Genomic DNA, 19,276 nt, shown 5'->3' with positions numbered 1-19,276 from the left:
CATCCACAACTTTCAGCCCCTCCCGGAGCTCCTGGATGATGCTTCCCCACTTTCCTGCTTGTTATCATCTTTGCATTTCACTTTTTAAAAATTAAATTTCTTACAATATTGCTTCTGTTTTGTTTTGGGTTTTTGACTGTAAGTCATGGGGCATCGTAGGTCTCTGACCAGGGATCACACATAGGTCTCTGACCAGGGATCAACACCATATCCCCTGCATTGGAAGATAAAGTTTTAACCACTGGACCTCCAGAGACATCCCTGAGTTTCACTTTCTTTTTTTTTTTTTTCCCTGCCTCACTTACATTTTTTCTTCTCTGACCCAGATTCCTGCAGTAGTCCCACAAACCAGTGGTTCATCCCAGTGTCATCGAAGCACAGGTCATCAAAGTAGTCACCCCTCAGGCTCTCTTCCTCTTCCTCACTACAGACACCCCAACACCCAAGGAGCAGTGGCTGATGATTCAGGCCACACCTGTCTAAACACTGACTGTGGAGTGAGTGAGCTCTTTTCCCCAGGGGAAATCCAGGTCTGTACCCATCTGCCTTTTCTTCTTTCCTCAGACTTCCTTGGATTTTATTTGAATGCAGGATGTGTTGGTCCACCCTTGTTGACGTCTTCCAGTGGCCTCCACAGACGGTCACGTCCCCTGGAGGGTGATGGACATTTGGCAGCCTGGCCTGGCTGTGGCCCCATTCCCTCAAGGCAACAGCTTCCTCATGTGAATATGCCCAGGTTAAAGGCATTTGCGTCATTTTCTCAGATGTCTCTTGCACTGTTGGGGAAGCCACCAAGAAGAGTCAGCTGTGTCTTCCAGGCTCCCATCTGATATTGCCTTGACTTAGAGGACCTCCTGATGATTTGGCTTGCTCCCAGGTCTTGATTGCCAAATGCAGGACCCAAAGATCTGTGTGGTGAATAGGGTCATTTCATCTTTCTCGGGATGAGCAGAGAACAATACGTTCAACACTGCGGAGTAGGGGATCATGCTATTTCTACTATATGAGTCTTTTTTGCATCTCGCATCTAAAAATGGGCTATCAGAGCCTAAGAGTCTCCTCCTTCCTCAGCACTTGGACACCTCCTTCTCCATCTTGGTGGCTGTTTTCTCCTTCTTGTCCATCATGTGTGTCTGCAGTGGCAGGGGACCTCTGAGGGAGCTGCACACTTAACCTGCCTGGAAGCAGGTTCTCTTGGGGGCAGACCTGCTGATATATTTTTAAAGACAAATTTTTGAAGAGTCTTCCCTCACCCCCAAATCATAGCCTTTTAACAGCTTCCTAATTTTACCTTGTTTGGACCTAAAACTGCCTCCAATTTTCCTTGTGTTTGCCTCAAAATATATAAGAGCAAGCAGCGTGTGTGTGTGTGTGTGTGTGTGTGTGTGTGTGTGTGTGTTTCAGTGTGAAGTATTTATTCTGCTGTCAGTGTAATCTTTGTCAGTTTCTTCTGAGATGAACTGTGCATATCTATAGGGTGAAGTCTGCATCTGTCATCATCACCCTGCAATATCTGCTCACAGCACAAGTTATTAATCAAAACAGTTGGTAAAGATGAAGATATCAAGGCTGATAATGACTTGGTAGACTATCACCTAAAAGCCATCTAGCTTGGATCTGAAAAATTAATGAACTCAGGCAAGATGTTTTAATCTAAGATGTTGGATTCTGGGCAATAATGAATTTATTTAAAACAATGGACTGCACCTTGCCAAAAGCCTTTAACTATACAGAATTACCTTGGTAATCTATAGTTTTTCCTGAAAGCTCTTTGGAAGAAATTGCTGAGAACCCATTTGCCTGTTGTTGCTAAGAGATATCTATTCATCAGTAGAAGAATTTTCTTATACCTGGATGTTCTGGGCTTCTTCTCTGTTTATCCCTATGATGACTATCACTATTTTTAAACTCAATCACTTCCTGTATTCTACCCATAGTACTTCTGAAATAGGCCATTTTTTTCTCCTACAGTTGTGGCTATTTACCTCATACATAGAAGTCAGGAGGATGCTATAAAATTACATAATGAAAATAAGTAATTGGATTACACTAGAAATCAAGTGATTTTTCACAGTAATTGAATTATTCCATATTTATATCTAACTCCTGTTTCCTTTTACCATTCACTGTTAGCAAATGAATGTTTCTTTTTTGGTGTGTATGTTTACTAATATTCTATCTCTTTTTTTTGACATCTCAAATTCTGTAGCTGAAATATGTATCTGAGATAAAGCTATTTCAACTCTGTCTCACCACTCCAGGCTTAGGGGATGGTTGTCTCAGACTAGCAATACAGAAAGTAAATTGACTTAGCCCTTCACCATTGTATATTTTCATGATAAATATTGACTATTGAAGTTGTACTACGGACTTTGTGTGCAAAGCAAATAAATCTCTAGAAGCAAACTTGCTGAGTAAAAGGGCATACTCATTTTTTCTCTTTTCCTTCAGCTCTATTGACATGCAACTAATAAATTGAAATCATATATATTTAAAGTATACATCATGGTGGTTTTGATTATATGTATACATTGTGAAATGATGGCCACAATTAAGATAATTAACAGATTCGTCATCAAACATAGTGAGTGGTGAGAACCCTTAAGATAGAATCTCAGCAAATTTCAAGTAAACTATACAATACAGTATTATTAACTATAATCATCATGCTGTGCATTAGATCTCCAAATTGCATTCATTCTGCATGACTGAAACTTAGGACATGCTCATTTTCATTTTAACGGATTGTATTATCTCATTTTCCAAGTGTTTATTCTTATCATATATTTCATTGATCACCACCCCTTCCCAATTTCAGGAATAAGCCACTACCCAGCTGCCCACATTTTCTACCTCAGTTGTCTGAATCATATTTCAAAATGCTTGTCTGCCATTGTTTAATACAGTACCAGGATTAATCTCAAAATGTCTTGAATACCAGTTTACCTCATTCTTATCTCTAGACATTTAAGCCTCCCAGCCACCCCTCATCTGTCGTCTCATCCCCATGCTGTTCTGTTCTCCCTTTATTTCAGACCAGTGTCCTACTGACCCTCTGTTCACCCTTTAACTCAGACCAGTCTTCTGACACACGCTCTGGAACTCCTGGCCTGTCATTTAGCACACGCCATTATGCTCAGTCTGATCTCTGACAGCGTCTTCATCTTCTTGCTCTGGTCACAACAGGCATCCCTCAAGGATACTGACTCCTCCCTGCTCTCTCAGAGAAGCTATATCCACTAATCACAAGCCAGGATTAAGGTGCTGAGGCAGGTGCCCTCCTCTCGCCCATCGCAGCATCCAAATCATTCCTACCCCTTTCATTCTTCAAAACCAAATCTTTTTGAAGTTTACGTTGTCAGACTATACCATGGACACTGTTTGTTGCTGCTGTCGGGTTCCAAACCTCTTTGTCATCAAGAACTTTTATATCTTATTCAGTTTTCCTCTCTACTGTTGTTCCCTCCTGGAAACTTTACTGTCCATTTTATTTTAACAATCCAACCCCAAAAACCTCTCAGTCCCTTGACTTTCTGGTTTGCAACCTCTGAAACCTTGATTTCAAGCATGCAGTATTCTGATAGACATTCTAATCTTTCTCTTCACTCACATAGCATCTCCATACCCATAGATAACTCTTCTCCTGGTCAGATCACTAGTTTAAAGTCACTCAGTTGCAAATTCCCTTTAGTTCTGTTACTCCATAGAACTTTCCAGGTAAAACCCTAGCCCTATATCAACCTGACTCTGCCTTTTCTGTACTTGCCTAAGCAGCTGAACATGGAGAAAAATAACATACCTGCTTGAGTGAGACCTTACCTTCCTGCTAGCTATCAGCTCACATCTTTTGCCCTCTTTCCTGTTAGCATAGTACAGATTTCCCTGTATCGAAAGCAAGTCCCTCTGCTGATCAGGCTCCCAACCATTCCAGCTGTCTTAAGGATTTCACTTCTATAATGATTTTCTCAAATTCACTGAATGTCTCCCTTAAGCATACAAGGCATAATAATGGTTTCCATCTTTTGAAAAAAGCCTTCTTTTAGTTTCATGTACCTTTTGAGAAAACCATTTCTTCCTCTTCTGTCTTTCACAGTGTGTGCGTGCTAAGTTGCTTCAGTAGTGTCTGACTCTGTGAGACCCTCTGTAGTCTACCAGGCTCCTCTGTCCATGAGATTCTCCAGGCAAGAATACTGAAATGGGTTGCCGTTTCCTTCTCCAGGGGATCTTCCTGACCCAAGGATAGAATCTGAGTCTCTTTTGTCTCCTGCATTGGCAGGCAGGTTCTTTACCACTAGCGCCTCCCGGGAAGCCCACAGTAGAGTTACTTAAAATAGTTGTCTGTTTTCTCACTTTTCAGTCTTTCTTTGATCCTTCTTTCCATCCCTCCCCTCTAATACAACTGCTTTTATGAGTGTGATTTACATTGTGACACATCCTCAGATTCTTTATTTTCATTTTGTTCAGCTTCCCAAAGGACTTGAAACTGTTCTTTGAACACTGCTTTTCTTGACTCTGGTGACACCATGGCTCACTGTTTGTTTGTTTGTTTTTCCTTAAAAATTGGACCTTCAGTTCCCTTCACCTTTGCTCATTGAGTTATGAACTGTAGACTCTAATGCACTGGCAAGGGAAAGAACAGCCCAGAAAATGCTGAGATATGAAGGATTGATACTAATATTCTACTATTCAGGAGCTGCAGAGGCAAAAACAGAGTATGGGGAGTAGTCAATAGCCAAAACAGACAAACAGCAGAAATTTTCCATATGCATTGATGGTCCTAGACAACCCCCTGTCTCCAATGTTGTGTGCTTTCAAGTCTGGTGCTTTCCCAAAATACTCCCAACTTTCACAACACTTCTTGTGAGAATTGAGATTCAGGTAGATTGGTTAAGAGTCTCTTACCATAATTTTCAAACTTAAATGATTAAAATTATATCAAAGTGAATCACAATTTGTTGATGGAAAGAGAAAGATAAGACAAAGTTAAAAATTAAAATTAAATATACTTAGAATTTATGGGGTGTATCAGTTACCTATTGCTGTGTAACAAGTTATTCCCACATTTAGCTCCTAAATTCCCACATTTAGCTGAGATAAAGCTATATCAACTCTGTGTCACCACTCCAGGCTTAGGAGAACATTGTCTCAGACTAGCAATATGGAAAACAAATTGACTAGCCCTTCACTATTATATATGTTCATGATAAATGTTGGCTATTTAAGTTGTACTATAGGTTAAATAAAACACATTTAATATGTCATACAGTTTATAAGGGCCAGGAATCTGGAAGCTGCTTATTTGGGCAGTTCTGGACAGAGTCTCTCAGAGGTTGCATGATCAAGGCAGTCTTGAGGAGCTAGATGTTTAGTTTCAGAGGATTGGGAGGTGAACACTTGAGGAGATAGAGAAAGTGAGCTTAGATGAGCTTTCCCCACATATGTCCTATGGCATTCTTGCCTCCTGAGATGCCCCTTCCACTGAGAGTTCTGTGGTAAATAAGAGTGGAAAACACATTAGAACTCACCCCACCCCATAGAAACATGCCTCTGGAAGGTTCTGTGAGAAATCCAGGGTCAGAGAACATATTTGACTTGGTTAATTAACCATTTTCATAACTTTTTGACTAAGGAACCTCTTTGTTTATTTTTAAGATGCACCTTTTTAATTGCCACCTCAGGTGTCTTTTTCTTAAACCTAGATTTGATCACGTCCCTTCATTCATGATGGTAATAGTGTCCCAAGTGGGGGTTTAGGAGGAAAATGTGACAACTTTGAATTTCATCCTTATAAACCTTTTGTGGTGTTTTCAATATAAATAATACAGACAGTAAATGAATACATAATTTATTAGTAAATATATATGTATTCAAGATGTGCACACCACACTTTTTACTGAATCTACAGATGTGCAGAATAAAATCTATCCTCTTTAGCATTTAAATCAAGCCCCATGAATCTGTCCATCAAGGCTTTTCTTTAGATTTTTCCCATTTTCTCCCTCTCCCTCCAAGACATGCATCCTAAAACGTGACAGAGACTTTTTTTTAATGTCATTATATTTTATAGGATGTTATTTTCACTTGAAATATGTTTTTAATCCTATTTTTTTTAACTTTCAAGAATTTATTTGAACAAAACTTGATTCAAGTGAGGCAGCATTCAACCAGAAGTAACTGGGAATGCTCCACGGACAGGAGCAAGGGAAGGACTTTTATGGAAAAGGTGCTGAAGGAGAGCAGGAAAGTGATTGGATTGACCATAGTGACAGGATTCTGATTTGGAATCTGAAGAGACTGCCCTTGAGCCCCTTTGGGAGGGACCATAGTGGGTCCTCCTCACTCCCCAGATGTCTCAGGGACCACATCTCCCAATTAAAAAGGGCTTCTTGAGTCTCAGGACTGCACACCCACTGGGCTGAAAGAGCCTTTTGTTTGTGAGGACCTGTCTCAAGGGTCCCGAGGCTTCCCTGCACCCAGTGCTCACAGCACACCTGCATCTGAGTAGTAAAGATCCCCAGCCTTTTATCTGTAGATCTGAAAGCTCTCAAGATGGAAATGTTTAAAAGCTCATTTGATGAGAAACCTGAGTCAAACTCAAATGAGGCTATTTTTTTTAAATTTATTTATTTTTTAATTGAAGGATAATTATTTTACAGAATTTTTGTTGCTTTCTGTCAAACCTCAACATGAATCAGCCATAGGTGTACATATGTCCCTTCCTTTTGAACCTCCCTCCCATCTCCCTCCCCATCCCACCCCTTCAGATTGATACAGAGCCCCTGTTTGAGTTTCCTGAGCCACACAGCAAATTCCCGTTGGCTATCTATTTTATATATGGTAAAGTAAGTCTCCATGTTACTCTCTCCACACATCTCACCCTCTCCTCCCCTCTCCCCATGTCTGTAAGTCTGTTTTCTCTGTCTGTTTCTCCATTGCTCTCCTGCAAATAAATTCTTCAGTATCATTTTTCTAGATTCCATATACATGTGTTAATATATGATATTTATCTTTCTTTTGCTAACTTACTTCGCTGTGTATAATAGGCTTGAGGTTCATCCACCTCATTAGAACTGACTCAAATGAGTTCCTTTTTATGGCTGAGTAATATTCCATTGTGTGTATGTACCACAATTTCTTTATCCATTCATCTGTCAATGGACATCTAGGTTGCTTCCAGGTTCTAAGAGCTTTTGTAAATAGTGCCGCAATGAACAATGGGATACATGTGTCTCTTTCCTCAGGGCATATCCCTAGGAGTGGAATTGCTGGGTCATATGGTGGTTTTATTCCTAGTTTTTAAAGGAATCTCCATACTGTCTTCCATAGTGACTGTATCAATTTACATTCTCACCAATAATGCAAAAGTATTTCCTTTTCTCCACACCCTCTCCAGCATTTATTGTTTATAGACTTTTTGATGGTGGGCATTCTGACCAGTGTAAGGTGATATCTCATTGTAGTTTTGATTTGCATTTCTCTAATAATGAGCGGTGTTGAGCATCTTTTCATGTGTTTGTTAGCCATCTGTATGTTTGGAGAAATGTCTGTTTAGGTCTTTTTCCCACCTTTTGATTGGGTTCTTTGTTTTTCTGGTATTGAGTTGTATGAGCTGCTTATATATTTTGGAAATTAATCCTTTGTCAGTTGTTTCAGTTGCTATTATTTTCTCCCATTCTGAGGGTTTTCTTTTCACCTTGCTTATAGTTTCCTTTGCTGTAAGCTTTTAAGTTTGATCAGGTCCCACTTGTTTATTTTTGTTCTTATTTCCATTACTCAAGGAGGTGGGTCATAGAAAATCTTGCTTTGATTTATGTCATTGAGTGTTCTGCCTATGTTTTCTTCAAAGAGTTTTATAGTTTCTGGTCTTACATTTAGGTCTTTAATCCATTTTGAGTTTATCTTTGTGTATGATGTTAGGAAGTGTTCTAATTTCATTCTTTTACATGTAGCTGTCCAGTTTTCCCAGCACCATTTATTGAAGAGGCTCTCTTTGCCCCATTGTATATTCTTGCCTCCATTGTCAAAAATAATGTTCCCATAGGTGCATGGGTTGATTTCTGGGCTTTCTATCTTGTTCCATTGGTCTATATTTCTGTTTTTGTGCCAGTACCATACTGGCTTGCTGAACGTAGCTTTGCAGTATAATCTGAACTCAGGAAGGTTGATTCCTCCAGCTCCATTCTTCTTTCTCAAGACTGCTTTGGCTATTTGGGGTCTTTTGTGTTTCCATATGAATTGTGAAATTTTTTGTTCTGGTTCTGTGAAAAATGCCATTGGTAATTCAATAGGGATCGCATTGAATCTATAGATCGCATTTGGTAGTATAGTCATTTTCACAATATTGGTTCTTCCTACCCAGGAACATGGAATATCTCTCCATCTGTTTATGTCATCTTTGATTTCTTTCATCAGTCTTATAATTTTCTCCTTAGTAGTAGTAGTAGTAGTAGTGTTAGTTGCTCAGTCGTGTCCAGCTCTTTGCGATCGCACAGACTGTGGCCTGCCAGGCACCTCTGTCCATGGGATTCTCCAGGCAAGAATTCTGGAGTAGAGTACCATTCCCTTCTCCAGAGGATCTTCCTGACCCAGGGATCGAACTCAGGTCTCCTGCATTGCAGGCAGATTCTTTACCGATTGAGCTACAGGGAAGACTCTTTTGTCTCCTTAGGTAAGTTTATTCCCAGATATTTTATTCTTTTTGTTGCAATAGTGAATGGGATTGATTCCTTAATTTCTCTTTCTGATTTTTCATTGTTAGTGTATAGAAATGCAAGTGATTTCTGTATATTGATTTTGTATCCTGCAACTTTGCTAAATTCACTGATTAGCTCTAGTAATTTTCTGATAGTATCTTTAGGGTTTTCTATGTACAGTATCATGTCATCTGCAAACAGTGAGAGCTTTGCTTTTTCTTTTCCAATCTGGATTCCTTTTATCTCTTTTTCTTCTCTGATTGCTATAGCTAGGACTTCCAAAACTATGTTGAATAATAGTGGTGAAAGTGGACACCCTTGTCTTGTTCCCGATCTTAGGGGGAATGCTTTCAGCTTTTCACCATTGAGAATAATATTTGCTGTGGGCTTATCATATATGGCCTTTACTATGTGGAAGTATGTTCCTTCTATGCCCATTTTTTGAAGAGTTTTAATAATAAAAGGGTGCTGAATTTTGTCAAAGAATTTTTCTGCACCTATTGAGATTGTTAATATGGTGTATCACATTGATTGATATTTGTATATTGAAGAATCCTTGCATCCCTGGAATAAACTCAACTTGATCATGTTATATGAGCTTTTTGATGTGTTGCTGAATTCTGTTTCATAAAATTTTGCTGAGGATTTTTGCATCTATGTTCATCAGTGATAATGGCCTGTAGTTTTCTTTTTTTGTGTTGTCTTTGTCTGGTTTTGGTATCAGGGTGATGGTGGCCTCATAGAATGAGTTTGGAAGTGTTTCTTCCTCTGCAAGTTTTTGAAAGAGTTTTAGAAGGATAGAGATTAGCTCTTCTCTAAATGTTTGATAGAATTCTCCTGTGAAGCCATCTAATCCCGGGCTTTTGTTTTTTGGGAGATTTTGTATCATAGCTTCCATTTCAGTGCTTGTAATTGGGTTGTTCATAATTTCTATTTCTTCCTGATTCAGTCTTGGAAGATTGAACTTTTCTAAGAATCTGTCCATTTCTTCTAGGTTACTCATTTTATTGCCATATAGTTGTTCAGAATAGTCTCTTATAATCCTTTGTACTTCTGCATTGTCTGTTGTAACCTCTCCTTTTTCATTTCTAATTTTGTTGATTTGATTCTTCTCTTTTTTTCTTGACGACTATAGCTAAATGTTTATCAATTTTATCTTCTCAAAGAAACATCTTTTAACCTTTACTATTGTTTCTCTCATTTTTTTCATTTATTTCTGCTCTGATCTTTATGATTTATCTCCTTCTACTAATTTTGGGGGGTTTTTTTGTTGTTCTCCTTTTTCCAATCATTTTAAGTGTAAAGTTAGGTTATTTATTTGATGTTTTCTTGTTTCTTGATGTAGGATTGTGTTGCTATAAACTTCCCTCTTAGAACTGCTGTTGCTGCATCCCATAGGTTTTGAGTTGTCGTGTTTTCATTGTTATTTGTTTCTAGGAATTTTTTATTTCACTTTTGATTTCTTTAGTAACCTGTTGGTTATTTAGAAACCTTTTGTTTAATCTCCATGTGTTTATGTTTTTTACAGTTTTTTTCTTGTAATTGACATCTAGTCTCATAGCATTGTAGTCAGAAAAGATGCCTGATACAATTTCGATTTTCTTAAATTTACTGAGGTTTGATTTGTGACCCAAGATGTGGCCTATTCTGGAGAATGTTCCATGTGCACTTGAGAAGAAGGTATATTCTTTTGTGTTTGGATGAATGTCCTGAAGATATCAATGAGGACCATCTCATCTAATGTATCATTTAAGACTTGTGTTTCCTTATTGATTTTCTGTTTTGATGATCTGTCCATTGGTGTGAGTAGGGTGTTAAAATCTCCTGCTATTATTGTGTTAATGTCAATTTTTCCTTTTATGTCTGTCACTGTTTGTCTTATGTATTGAGGTGCTCCTATGTTGGGTGCATAGATATTTACAGTTGTTATGTCTTCCTCTTGGATTGATCCCTTGATCATTAGGTAGTGTCCTTATTTATCTCTTGTAATATTCTTTATTTTAAGGTCTATTTTGTCTGATATCAGGATTGCTACTCCAGCTTTCTTTTGCTTCCCATTTGCATAGAATATATTTTTCCATCCTCTCACTTTCAGCCCATATGTGTCTTTACGTCTGAAGTGGGTTTCTTGTAGATAGCATGTGTATGGGTCTTGTTTTTTTATCCATTCAGCCAGTCTGTATTTTGGTTGGAGCATTTAATCTGTTTACATTTAAAGTAATTATTGATATATATGTTCCTATTGCCATTTTCTTAATTGTTTGGGGTTTGATTTTGTAGATCTTTTTCTTCTCTTGTATTTCTTGACTATATAAGTCCCTTTGACGTTTGTTGTAAAGCTGGTTTGGTGGTACTGAATTCTCTTAATTTTTGCTTGTCTGAAAAGCTTTTGATTTCTTCCATCAATTTTGAATGTGATCCTTGCCTGGTAGAGTAATCTTGGTTGTAGATTTTTCCCTTTCAGTACCTTAAATATATCCTACTGTTCCCTTCTGGCCTGCCAGAGTTTCTGCTGAAAGATCAACTGTTAAGTTTATGGGGTTTCCCTTGTATGTTACTTGTTGCTTTTCCCTTGCTACTTTTAATATTCTTTCTTTGTATTTAATCTTTGTTAGTTTGATTAATATATGTCTTGGCATGTTTCTCCTTGGGTTTATCCTATATGCGACTCTTTGCACATCTTGAATTTGATTGACTATTTCTTTTTCCATGTTGGGAAAATTTCCAACTGTAATCTCTCCAAAAATTTTCTCATACCCTTTCTTTTTCTCTTCTTCTTCTGGGACCCCTATAATTTGAATGTTGGTGCATTTGATATTGTCCCAGAGGTTTCTGAGACTATCCTCAGTTCTTTTCATTCTTTTCACTTTATTCTGGTCTTTAGAAGTTATTTCCACCATTTTATCTTCCAGCTCACTGATTTGTTTTTCCGCTTCAGATATTCTGCTATTGATTCTGTTTTTTATCATCTTTACTATCGTTATTCTGAATTCTTTTTCAGGTAGTTTGCCTCTTTCCTCTTAATTTATTTGGACTTCTGTGTTTATCATTTGTTCTGTCATTTGTATACTATTTCTCTGCCTTTTCATTATTTTTTTAAATCTTATTGTGTTTGAGGTTTCCTTTTCCCATGGATCAAAGTTGAATTCTTTCTTCCTTTTGGTTGGTGCAGTGGTTTGTGTAAGCTTTGTATAAGGTGAGATTTGTGATGAGTTGTTTTTTTTTCCTCTGATGGGCAAGGCTGAGTGAGGTGGTAATCATGTCTGCTGATGATTTGGTTTGTATCCTTTGTTTGTTGTTTGGATGAGGCATCCTGCACAGGGTGTTACTGGTGGTTGGGTGATGCCAGGTCTTGTATTCAAGTGGCTCCCTTTGTGGAAGTTCTCACTGTTTGATGCTCCCTAGGGTTAGTCCTCTGGTAGTCTAGGGTCTTGGAGTCATTCCTCCCACTCCAAAGGCTCAGGGCTTGATTTCTCTGTGAAGATGCTTTTCATCTTAGTACTCTGGTCCCCAGCAGTGAGTGAGGTGCTAATGAGGCCAGGGAGACACTCAGGAGAGCCCTCCACCATCACCACCCTGCTCCTGGTGAACTCACTCCCAGCACAGCTGGTGCTTGGGCCGCAGTCTGTTTGCCAAGGGTCAGGCACTCTGTTAAAAGCTTCTTTCTAAATGTTATTTGTCCAACTGGAATCCCTTTCCAGGAAAGGTATATGTCCCCAGCATTTGTGAGATCCTTGAGGCTTTTTTTTTTTATCCTTGTAAATGTGTTTATTCGTCCATTTTGCAGCCCAGATTATGGGCCATCATTCCAGACTTCACTGGGATGCACTATATTTCTTTTATGAAACTTAAAAAATTCAAAATTTCAATACAAATACATCTGCTCCCAAGCATTTAGGATAAAGAGCCTGTAAATTTTTCTAATTGGTGGTGGTTAGCCATAATAAATGCTTTCACACATATGATATCACTCCTTGCAACAACAGGCCTGCAAGGTGAGCAGGTGGCCCCGCTTTGTGGAAGAGGCAGCTCAAAGTTGGGCCATCTTATGTTGTCGAAGCTGTGGTCCCAGAGACAGGCAGGGCCAGGTATTAGATCCCGATCTTCTGGCTCCAGATTGTTCCACCGTGCCACAGACAGGCTGTACAGCGCTTGTCTCTAAATGTTAATTCTTTGTAAACAGGGGCTCTGTTTTCCTTTTTCCTCTGAGATGAAATCCGTGGTTGGCGTTGCCCGTAGCATGGTCTGTAAACATTCCTTCATGAAAGGTCAAAGTTATGCCATAGCAATACTTTAAAAGTCTCAAGTCATGGGGGCTTTGGGGACAGATGGATCTCCATTCCAGTTACAGATCTGCTGTTTATAGTCTTACTTACTTTGGACAAGTCACTTAGCCTCTTTGTGCTTTGGTTTCCTTATTATTAAAATGGAGGACCCCATAAAAGTCTTTAGAAAGTGAGATTATAACAGTTGAAGGAGAAAATACATGTAAAGCACACTTAACATTCATTCACAAATGGTTGTCATGACAGGAGAGTGCCCCCTGTTGACACATTTAATAGATAAAAATTGGATTCATAAAAAAGAAAGCTGAGATCTATATGTAATACTGTTCCTGCAGGAAGATTCACTTAACTGTAACAACAGTTTGTTGTTAGATTTGTCCGTCTAACATTTTGCTTGTTTCGGGTGGCGTGGCCTGATCGAGTCTTCATGGGCAGCCCGGCAATGAACATCTTTGTTCTTGAAGGCCTTAAGGTGGAGCGAGCCTCATTTCTTCACTTGTTCGCCACTCTCATTTCTTCTCCTACCTGCTTTCTTAGCATCTCCCCACCCCCAAACCTAAATGATTTCTTGATCTTGAGGAGAAATTTAAAAGGACAAGGAAAGGGAAGATAAAGGGAAAGCAAAACTGGAAAAGAATCCAGCTTGAAGAACCATCAGGGCTTTCTGAGATGGGGTGCAGCCTTTCCCATCTGCAGCCCCTCACTCCACTCCACCTGGGGACCCACAGGTTACTTCAGTTTGCTGAAGACACAGCACCTGTCTAAATGTCAAGGACACAGAATAGATGGTACTGCCATTGTTTTAATTTTTAAAAATTAATTTTAATTGGATAATTATTACTTTACAATATTGTGATGTTTTTTATTTCTACTGTTCATTTTTTTTTCTTTTTTTATTGTATTGATAGGCTGTTATGTTAATTTATTTTTTTTTTCATTGTGTCTACTGTATTCATTTAGAACTAGCATAGCCCTGGCACTTTATTCAACTTAGAACATGGAAGATCACTATTTTTTATTCTTTCCCTGATCTTTCTCTGTCCTCAGTGTTGGGTATTCATGGGCCCTCAGAGCATGAGAACTGTTTCTGAATTCATAGTCAAAAAACTTCACCCCGAACAATAGTAAATGATGCTCTCTCTCTTGCGCCCTCCCTCACACTCAGCACATGCTCCCTCCAGAGTCCACAACCGCAGCCTCCCTTTGTCCATGCCAAAGCTGCTTCTTCACTGCCTTTGATTTTCCTTTTTGCTCAGTGCCTCCTGCCACAGTGGGGGAGAGAGAGACAGAGACAAAGGAGAGAGAGAAGAGGGTAAGTGGAGGAGAAAACCCTGTTGTGACTTACCAAGGACTTTTGCCTAAGATGAAAGTATCAAAGTATGCCAGAGAGAAATGGAAAATGGTGCTTTGAAGTAGGAACATATGTTTTCCTTTAGAAAACTAAAAATTGCAGGGATTATTTCCTTCTATTGTGCTCTTTCCTGCTCCTTGTTTTTAGATGAAGGAAGCACAGACAAAAAGTCAGTATGGGATCCATCTCGCACTATTTGAGGCACTTGATTTCTTTTCTAATATGTGGAAAATTTTAAATCTCAAAATGAGCCTAGAGCTAAGTTTGTAGGAAAAGCAGCTTCACCGTCACCTGTGGTCCTGGACTTGATGATTCTTCTGGCTCCTACCTGGATCCCTCCCTCCTTCCAGCCTTGCTGCCCTTCAGGGGCAAATCAAGCTACTGCTCTGCTTACAACCCTCAGATGTGTCAGAGACATGGTCCTCTCAGAGGCCCACAGAACCCCCTGTGACCCTCCCCGCCCCTCTGATATCACCCACTGGTCTCCTTGCTATTCTGATCAGGCTTGGGATGCACTGCACTCCCGTCTCAGGGCCGTTGCATGTGCTCTCATCTCTGTTATGCTTTTCCTCCAAATAACAGGTCTGGTCCCTCGTATAGGTCCATCTTTATTCAGATTGCACCTTCTTAGTGGTGCTTTCCCCCCAGTTACCTTTTTTGAAATTACACCTCCCTCTAGTACTCTCTTATCCCTTCTCCTTAGCAGTTAGAGGTTATCCGGGCATTGAAAGTGATTTTTTTTTTCCACTTTGGACGTCAGGAGAGATTTCCTTATTTAAGGAAATCTTAAGTAAGGCCTCTTTGGCCTCCACTCTGAAATTATTACCTCCTAGGAGTTTTTTTCCTTTTATTTGTTTATTTAAACGTTTTCTTTTGTATTGAGGTATAGCTGATTAACAATGTTGTAATAGTTTCAGGTGAGCAGTGAAGAGATTCAGCCATACCTAAATACATGTGTGGTAATCTAATTCCAATTTAAGCATCAGTATTGGAGTACAGATATTATGCTATTCACATGAACTCATAGCTCAAGTTTAAAAGTAAAATGCACGCACACACACACACACACACACACACACACACACACACACACACACACACACACATATATATGTTAAAAGTAAAATGAATACACACACACATACTTTTTGTTTCGGAAGTCTTTTCTAGGATCCTGCTCACTTATTCTGCATCCCAGTGTTCACGTGAGACCCATTTGTAATCACTTCTCATCCATCCAACAGGGTGGACTCAGTGCCCAAGCTTTTGTTCGTGTGGAACTGGAGGATGTAAATGATAATGAACCTGTGTTTCACCCATTAACCTATGTGACGAGCCTTAGTGGCCAGGCGCAGCTGGGCACCGAAGTCATCAATGTTCTTGCCACAGACAGGGATTCTGGGATGTATGGAACAGTGGCCTATGAGCTCGTCCCCGGAGACCTGTCATCCTTTTTCACCATCGACTCCACCTCAGGTATGTGAGCTTGGAATCAATAGCTTCTGCCTAAGAACCAGAACATGAGTTGAAATGATTTTTTCCTTGGCAGGGGTGTTGCAGAACTCACGTCACCTTCCAGAAGGCAAGTTGAGAAGAGCCAGGATTTGCTGTTAGGCTGGGACTGGATCTGAGCCTCAGCTCTGCCTCTTCCTGGTCTTATGGCCTTCAGTGGCCTGACTCCTTACCTTAGGAGCACTAGTAATTCCTATGTTGCAAAGTTTCTGTGAGGATTAACAGTGGTAAATTATAAAAGATACTGGTTAGTAGTATTTATTTTGCAAATGTCCCCTATTTGGATGATCATCTAAGGATAACTTGCATCCTTTCAATGTATGAATAACCCTAATCATGCAAAAAGCATTGTACTGACATCCAAAGAAATGCCTTTCTGGTGCTATGTCTGGCATTCCCTTAATCTCTTCAGGTCTTAGTCTCATTGCTTCTGAAATGATACCTAAAATTCCTTTTAGGTCTCTTATGTGGTAATTGTGTATCTGCTGAAGAAATCCAGTGGGTAAGCTGAATCTTTCAGAAGTAATCAATATTTAAGAGGTTACCTCCTTTCCCTATTGGTTTGTTGTTAACAGAAATGTTTGAAGTGTTTGGTTATAAGAAAATATAAAATTTTAAGTGTATAATATTATATTATAATCCTATAGAGATATTACAGATATTCTGGTCCTAATAATGAGACTTCAAAAAAAATTTTTTTCTGTTGTATTTCTTCTTTAAAAATTTTTTATTTTATTTATTGCAATAAGGACACTTAACCTGAAATCTTCCATTTTTCAGTGTACAGTACATTATCGTTTGACTTCCCTGGTGGTTCAGCGGTAAAGAATCTGCCTGCCAGTGCAGGAGATGTGGGTTCCATACCAGATCTAGGAAGATCCCCTGGAGAAGGAAATGGTGACTCATCCCAGTTTTATTGCCTGGGAAATCTCATGGACAGAGGAGCCTGGCAGGCTACAGTCCAGGGTCACAAAGAGTCAGACATGACTTAGAGACTGAATAGCAACATTATCATTGACCAGAGGTACAATGTTGCATAGGAGATCTCTAGGGTTTATTCATCTTGTTTCACTGAAACTTTATGCTCCTTCATTAGCACCTTCCATTTCTCTCTCTTCACTGATCCCTGGCAACCATCTTTCCACTCTTTGATTTGATGAACTTGACTATTTTGGATATTTCGTAGAGTGAAATATGTAATAACTGTCCTTCTATGGATGGCCTATTTTGCTTAACTTTATGTCCTCCAGGTTTGTCCGTATTTTCCTATGTTTCAGAAATTCCTTCTTTTTTCAAGGCTGAGTAATATTACATTGTATGTACATGCCACATCTTGTTTATCCATCCATCTGTTGATAGACATGAAGCTGTGTCTACAACTTGGTGATTGTGAATAGTGCTTCAGAACATGTGGGGATGCAGACATCTCTAGATTTCATTTTTTTCTGAAACACTTTCTCTGAGCATGAGTGAAATGTGTTTCTATTGTGACGCTAATACTGATGTGAGGTGCTACATTGGGTTTTTCTGCACATGTCATACTGGATCTTTACAACACCCTTTGTAATGACTGTATTCATTAGCAACAAACGATAACTGAGACAGGGAATCTGACCTACCAACTAGCCCCATTAGCTAAAGTGTTATTGCATCTTGTCTGGAAAGTGTACTTCTAGTGTGTATGACTGACCAGGGGATTAGTTGTTTACAATGGCAGTCTTTATAAGACAAAACTTTCCTTGCTCAAGATAATCCACTGACATGGACCTTTTAGCATTTCAAAGATCAGACCAAAATACTTTTTTAGGAAATTAGTCTCTGCTTATCTTCACTTTTTCAAAATTCATCTATACTGAGGACCTTAACTACTTGTCAAATTGTCAGGCCCTCCAGGGCACTAACATTGCCAAAAATGTATAGGTCAGCCAGTAATCAGGACACATGATCTAAAAGCATTTAGCAGATTGTTTTAAAAGATATCAACACATTCATCCTCTAGTTTCCCCTGGACAATCTTGAAGAATGATCTGTACTGAATTATGTTTTAAGGAGATATTTCTGTTTTTGTGCTGGCTTCCACAGCCACAGGCTTCCTCTCCTGGCACGGGCATTAGACAAATGCCATTGTTAATCAGGGAGAACACTTTAAGTGGTTATTATCTAAGGGAGTATCTTGGTATTTTTTAAAAGCAAAGACCAACTTTGTAATGGAAGGGGCCTTGGGATATTATTGTTGGCATTTCGATGCTGGTGAATTTAGGATGAAGACATTCTCAGTCTGACAGGGCTGAGAATGTGGTTGCACCTAATCACAACTCATGAGAAATTCATGGGACCTGCTAATGCTTTACTGTAACCTTTAGAAGAGAATGAAACAGCATCATGACTAATTGTGGAGCGAAGTTGCCTGGTGAACAGGTAGCCTCCAATTTGAACAGCTGAGTTCCAGTTCATCTGTTGGTTGACTACAACTACAGACACATTTTCTATTTTGTACATAATAGTTAGGCCTCCAGGCCCTGCCATAAAAACCGGTTTAAATGCTGATGTTCTCAAAGAATGGAATAAGGAGCTGTACTGGAATATGGTTTTCATCTCCTACATCTGTGTCTTTGTTGAACCTGTAAAAGGCTGGACTTTCTTGCTTCCATTTTAAAGGCCTGTCTCTACAGAGCCTGCCAGTAGAAACACCGTCTCAAGAAAATTGCCTCTATCAGTAAATATATATGGAGTAAATGAATAAATGACATTAGGAATAATTGGAAAATGATTTAAATTCTTATTACAGCCTCTTAAGAAATTGCAGAGCAGTGTCACTGATAACAGAGCATACCTTCATTTAAAATCCTCTTTCCCCATTGCAGAATCCCAGGATCTGAGGGCCTACCCCCACTTTTCTCCAGAACTCTCTCAAATTCCCTCTGCAGCATAACTATGCCAGCTCTTTTCTAGTTATATAAACTGAGTACACACACATGCATGTGGTTGTACATATGTATAGCAGAGGAGAAGACTGAGAATTGAAAGCTGATTTATACATTGTCACTTCTTCCTGAAATACTCTGAAATTCTCTCTTAGAGACATTAATTCATTTACTCACTGGTTCCTTTGTGGTTTCATTTTGAGATTTCCTCTATCAGATATACTATTTTATAAGCTTACGTAGGCTCCAGTTTTCCTGAAGACAAGAGATTTTCCATTATCTGTTTGTGCCATAACCAGGACTCATGCATTAAAAATAGAGTTCTTGGACTTACTGTGTTTAGCTGGGAAGAAACATGTTTTAGAGCAGGGGGTGTGGCGATGTCCTATTGTTTCCTCTTGTGTGTTTATCTCCCTGTTCTGTTTCTGCTTTTCTAAGTGTGTTGTTGGTTCAAAGAACATTTTTTTAGAATGTGTCTCAGCACCAGGAGAGAGATTGACTTGAGCCTTC

At 39.2% G+C, this 19,276-nt stretch overlaps 1 protein-coding gene across 2 annotated transcripts in view; it reads left to right on the top strand.

Moving 5' to 3' along the window:
• The window catches only part of DCHS2 (dachsous cadherin-related 2), a 331,336-nt gene that overhangs the window by 137,540 nt on the left and 174,520 nt on the right, over positions 1-19,276 (top strand). For both annotated transcript variants that reach the window (XM_043902663.1, XM_043902662.1), the window contains one exon: positions 15,575-15,806. In XM_043902663.1, coding sequence (XP_043758598.1) covers positions 15,575-15,806 — 232 coding nt within the window. The remainder of the gene's footprint in view (positions 1-15,574; positions 15,807-19,276) is intronic.

The sequence above is a fragment of the Cervus elaphus genome, chromosome 5 (assembly GCF_910594005.1).
Source record: "Cervus elaphus chromosome 5, mCerEla1.1, whole genome shotgun sequence".
NCBI lineage: Eukaryota > Metazoa > Chordata > Mammalia > Artiodactyla > Cervidae > Cervus > Cervus elaphus.
The sequence above is the reverse complement of the archived record's forward strand: the minus strand, read 5'-3'. Positions and strand labels throughout refer to the sequence as shown.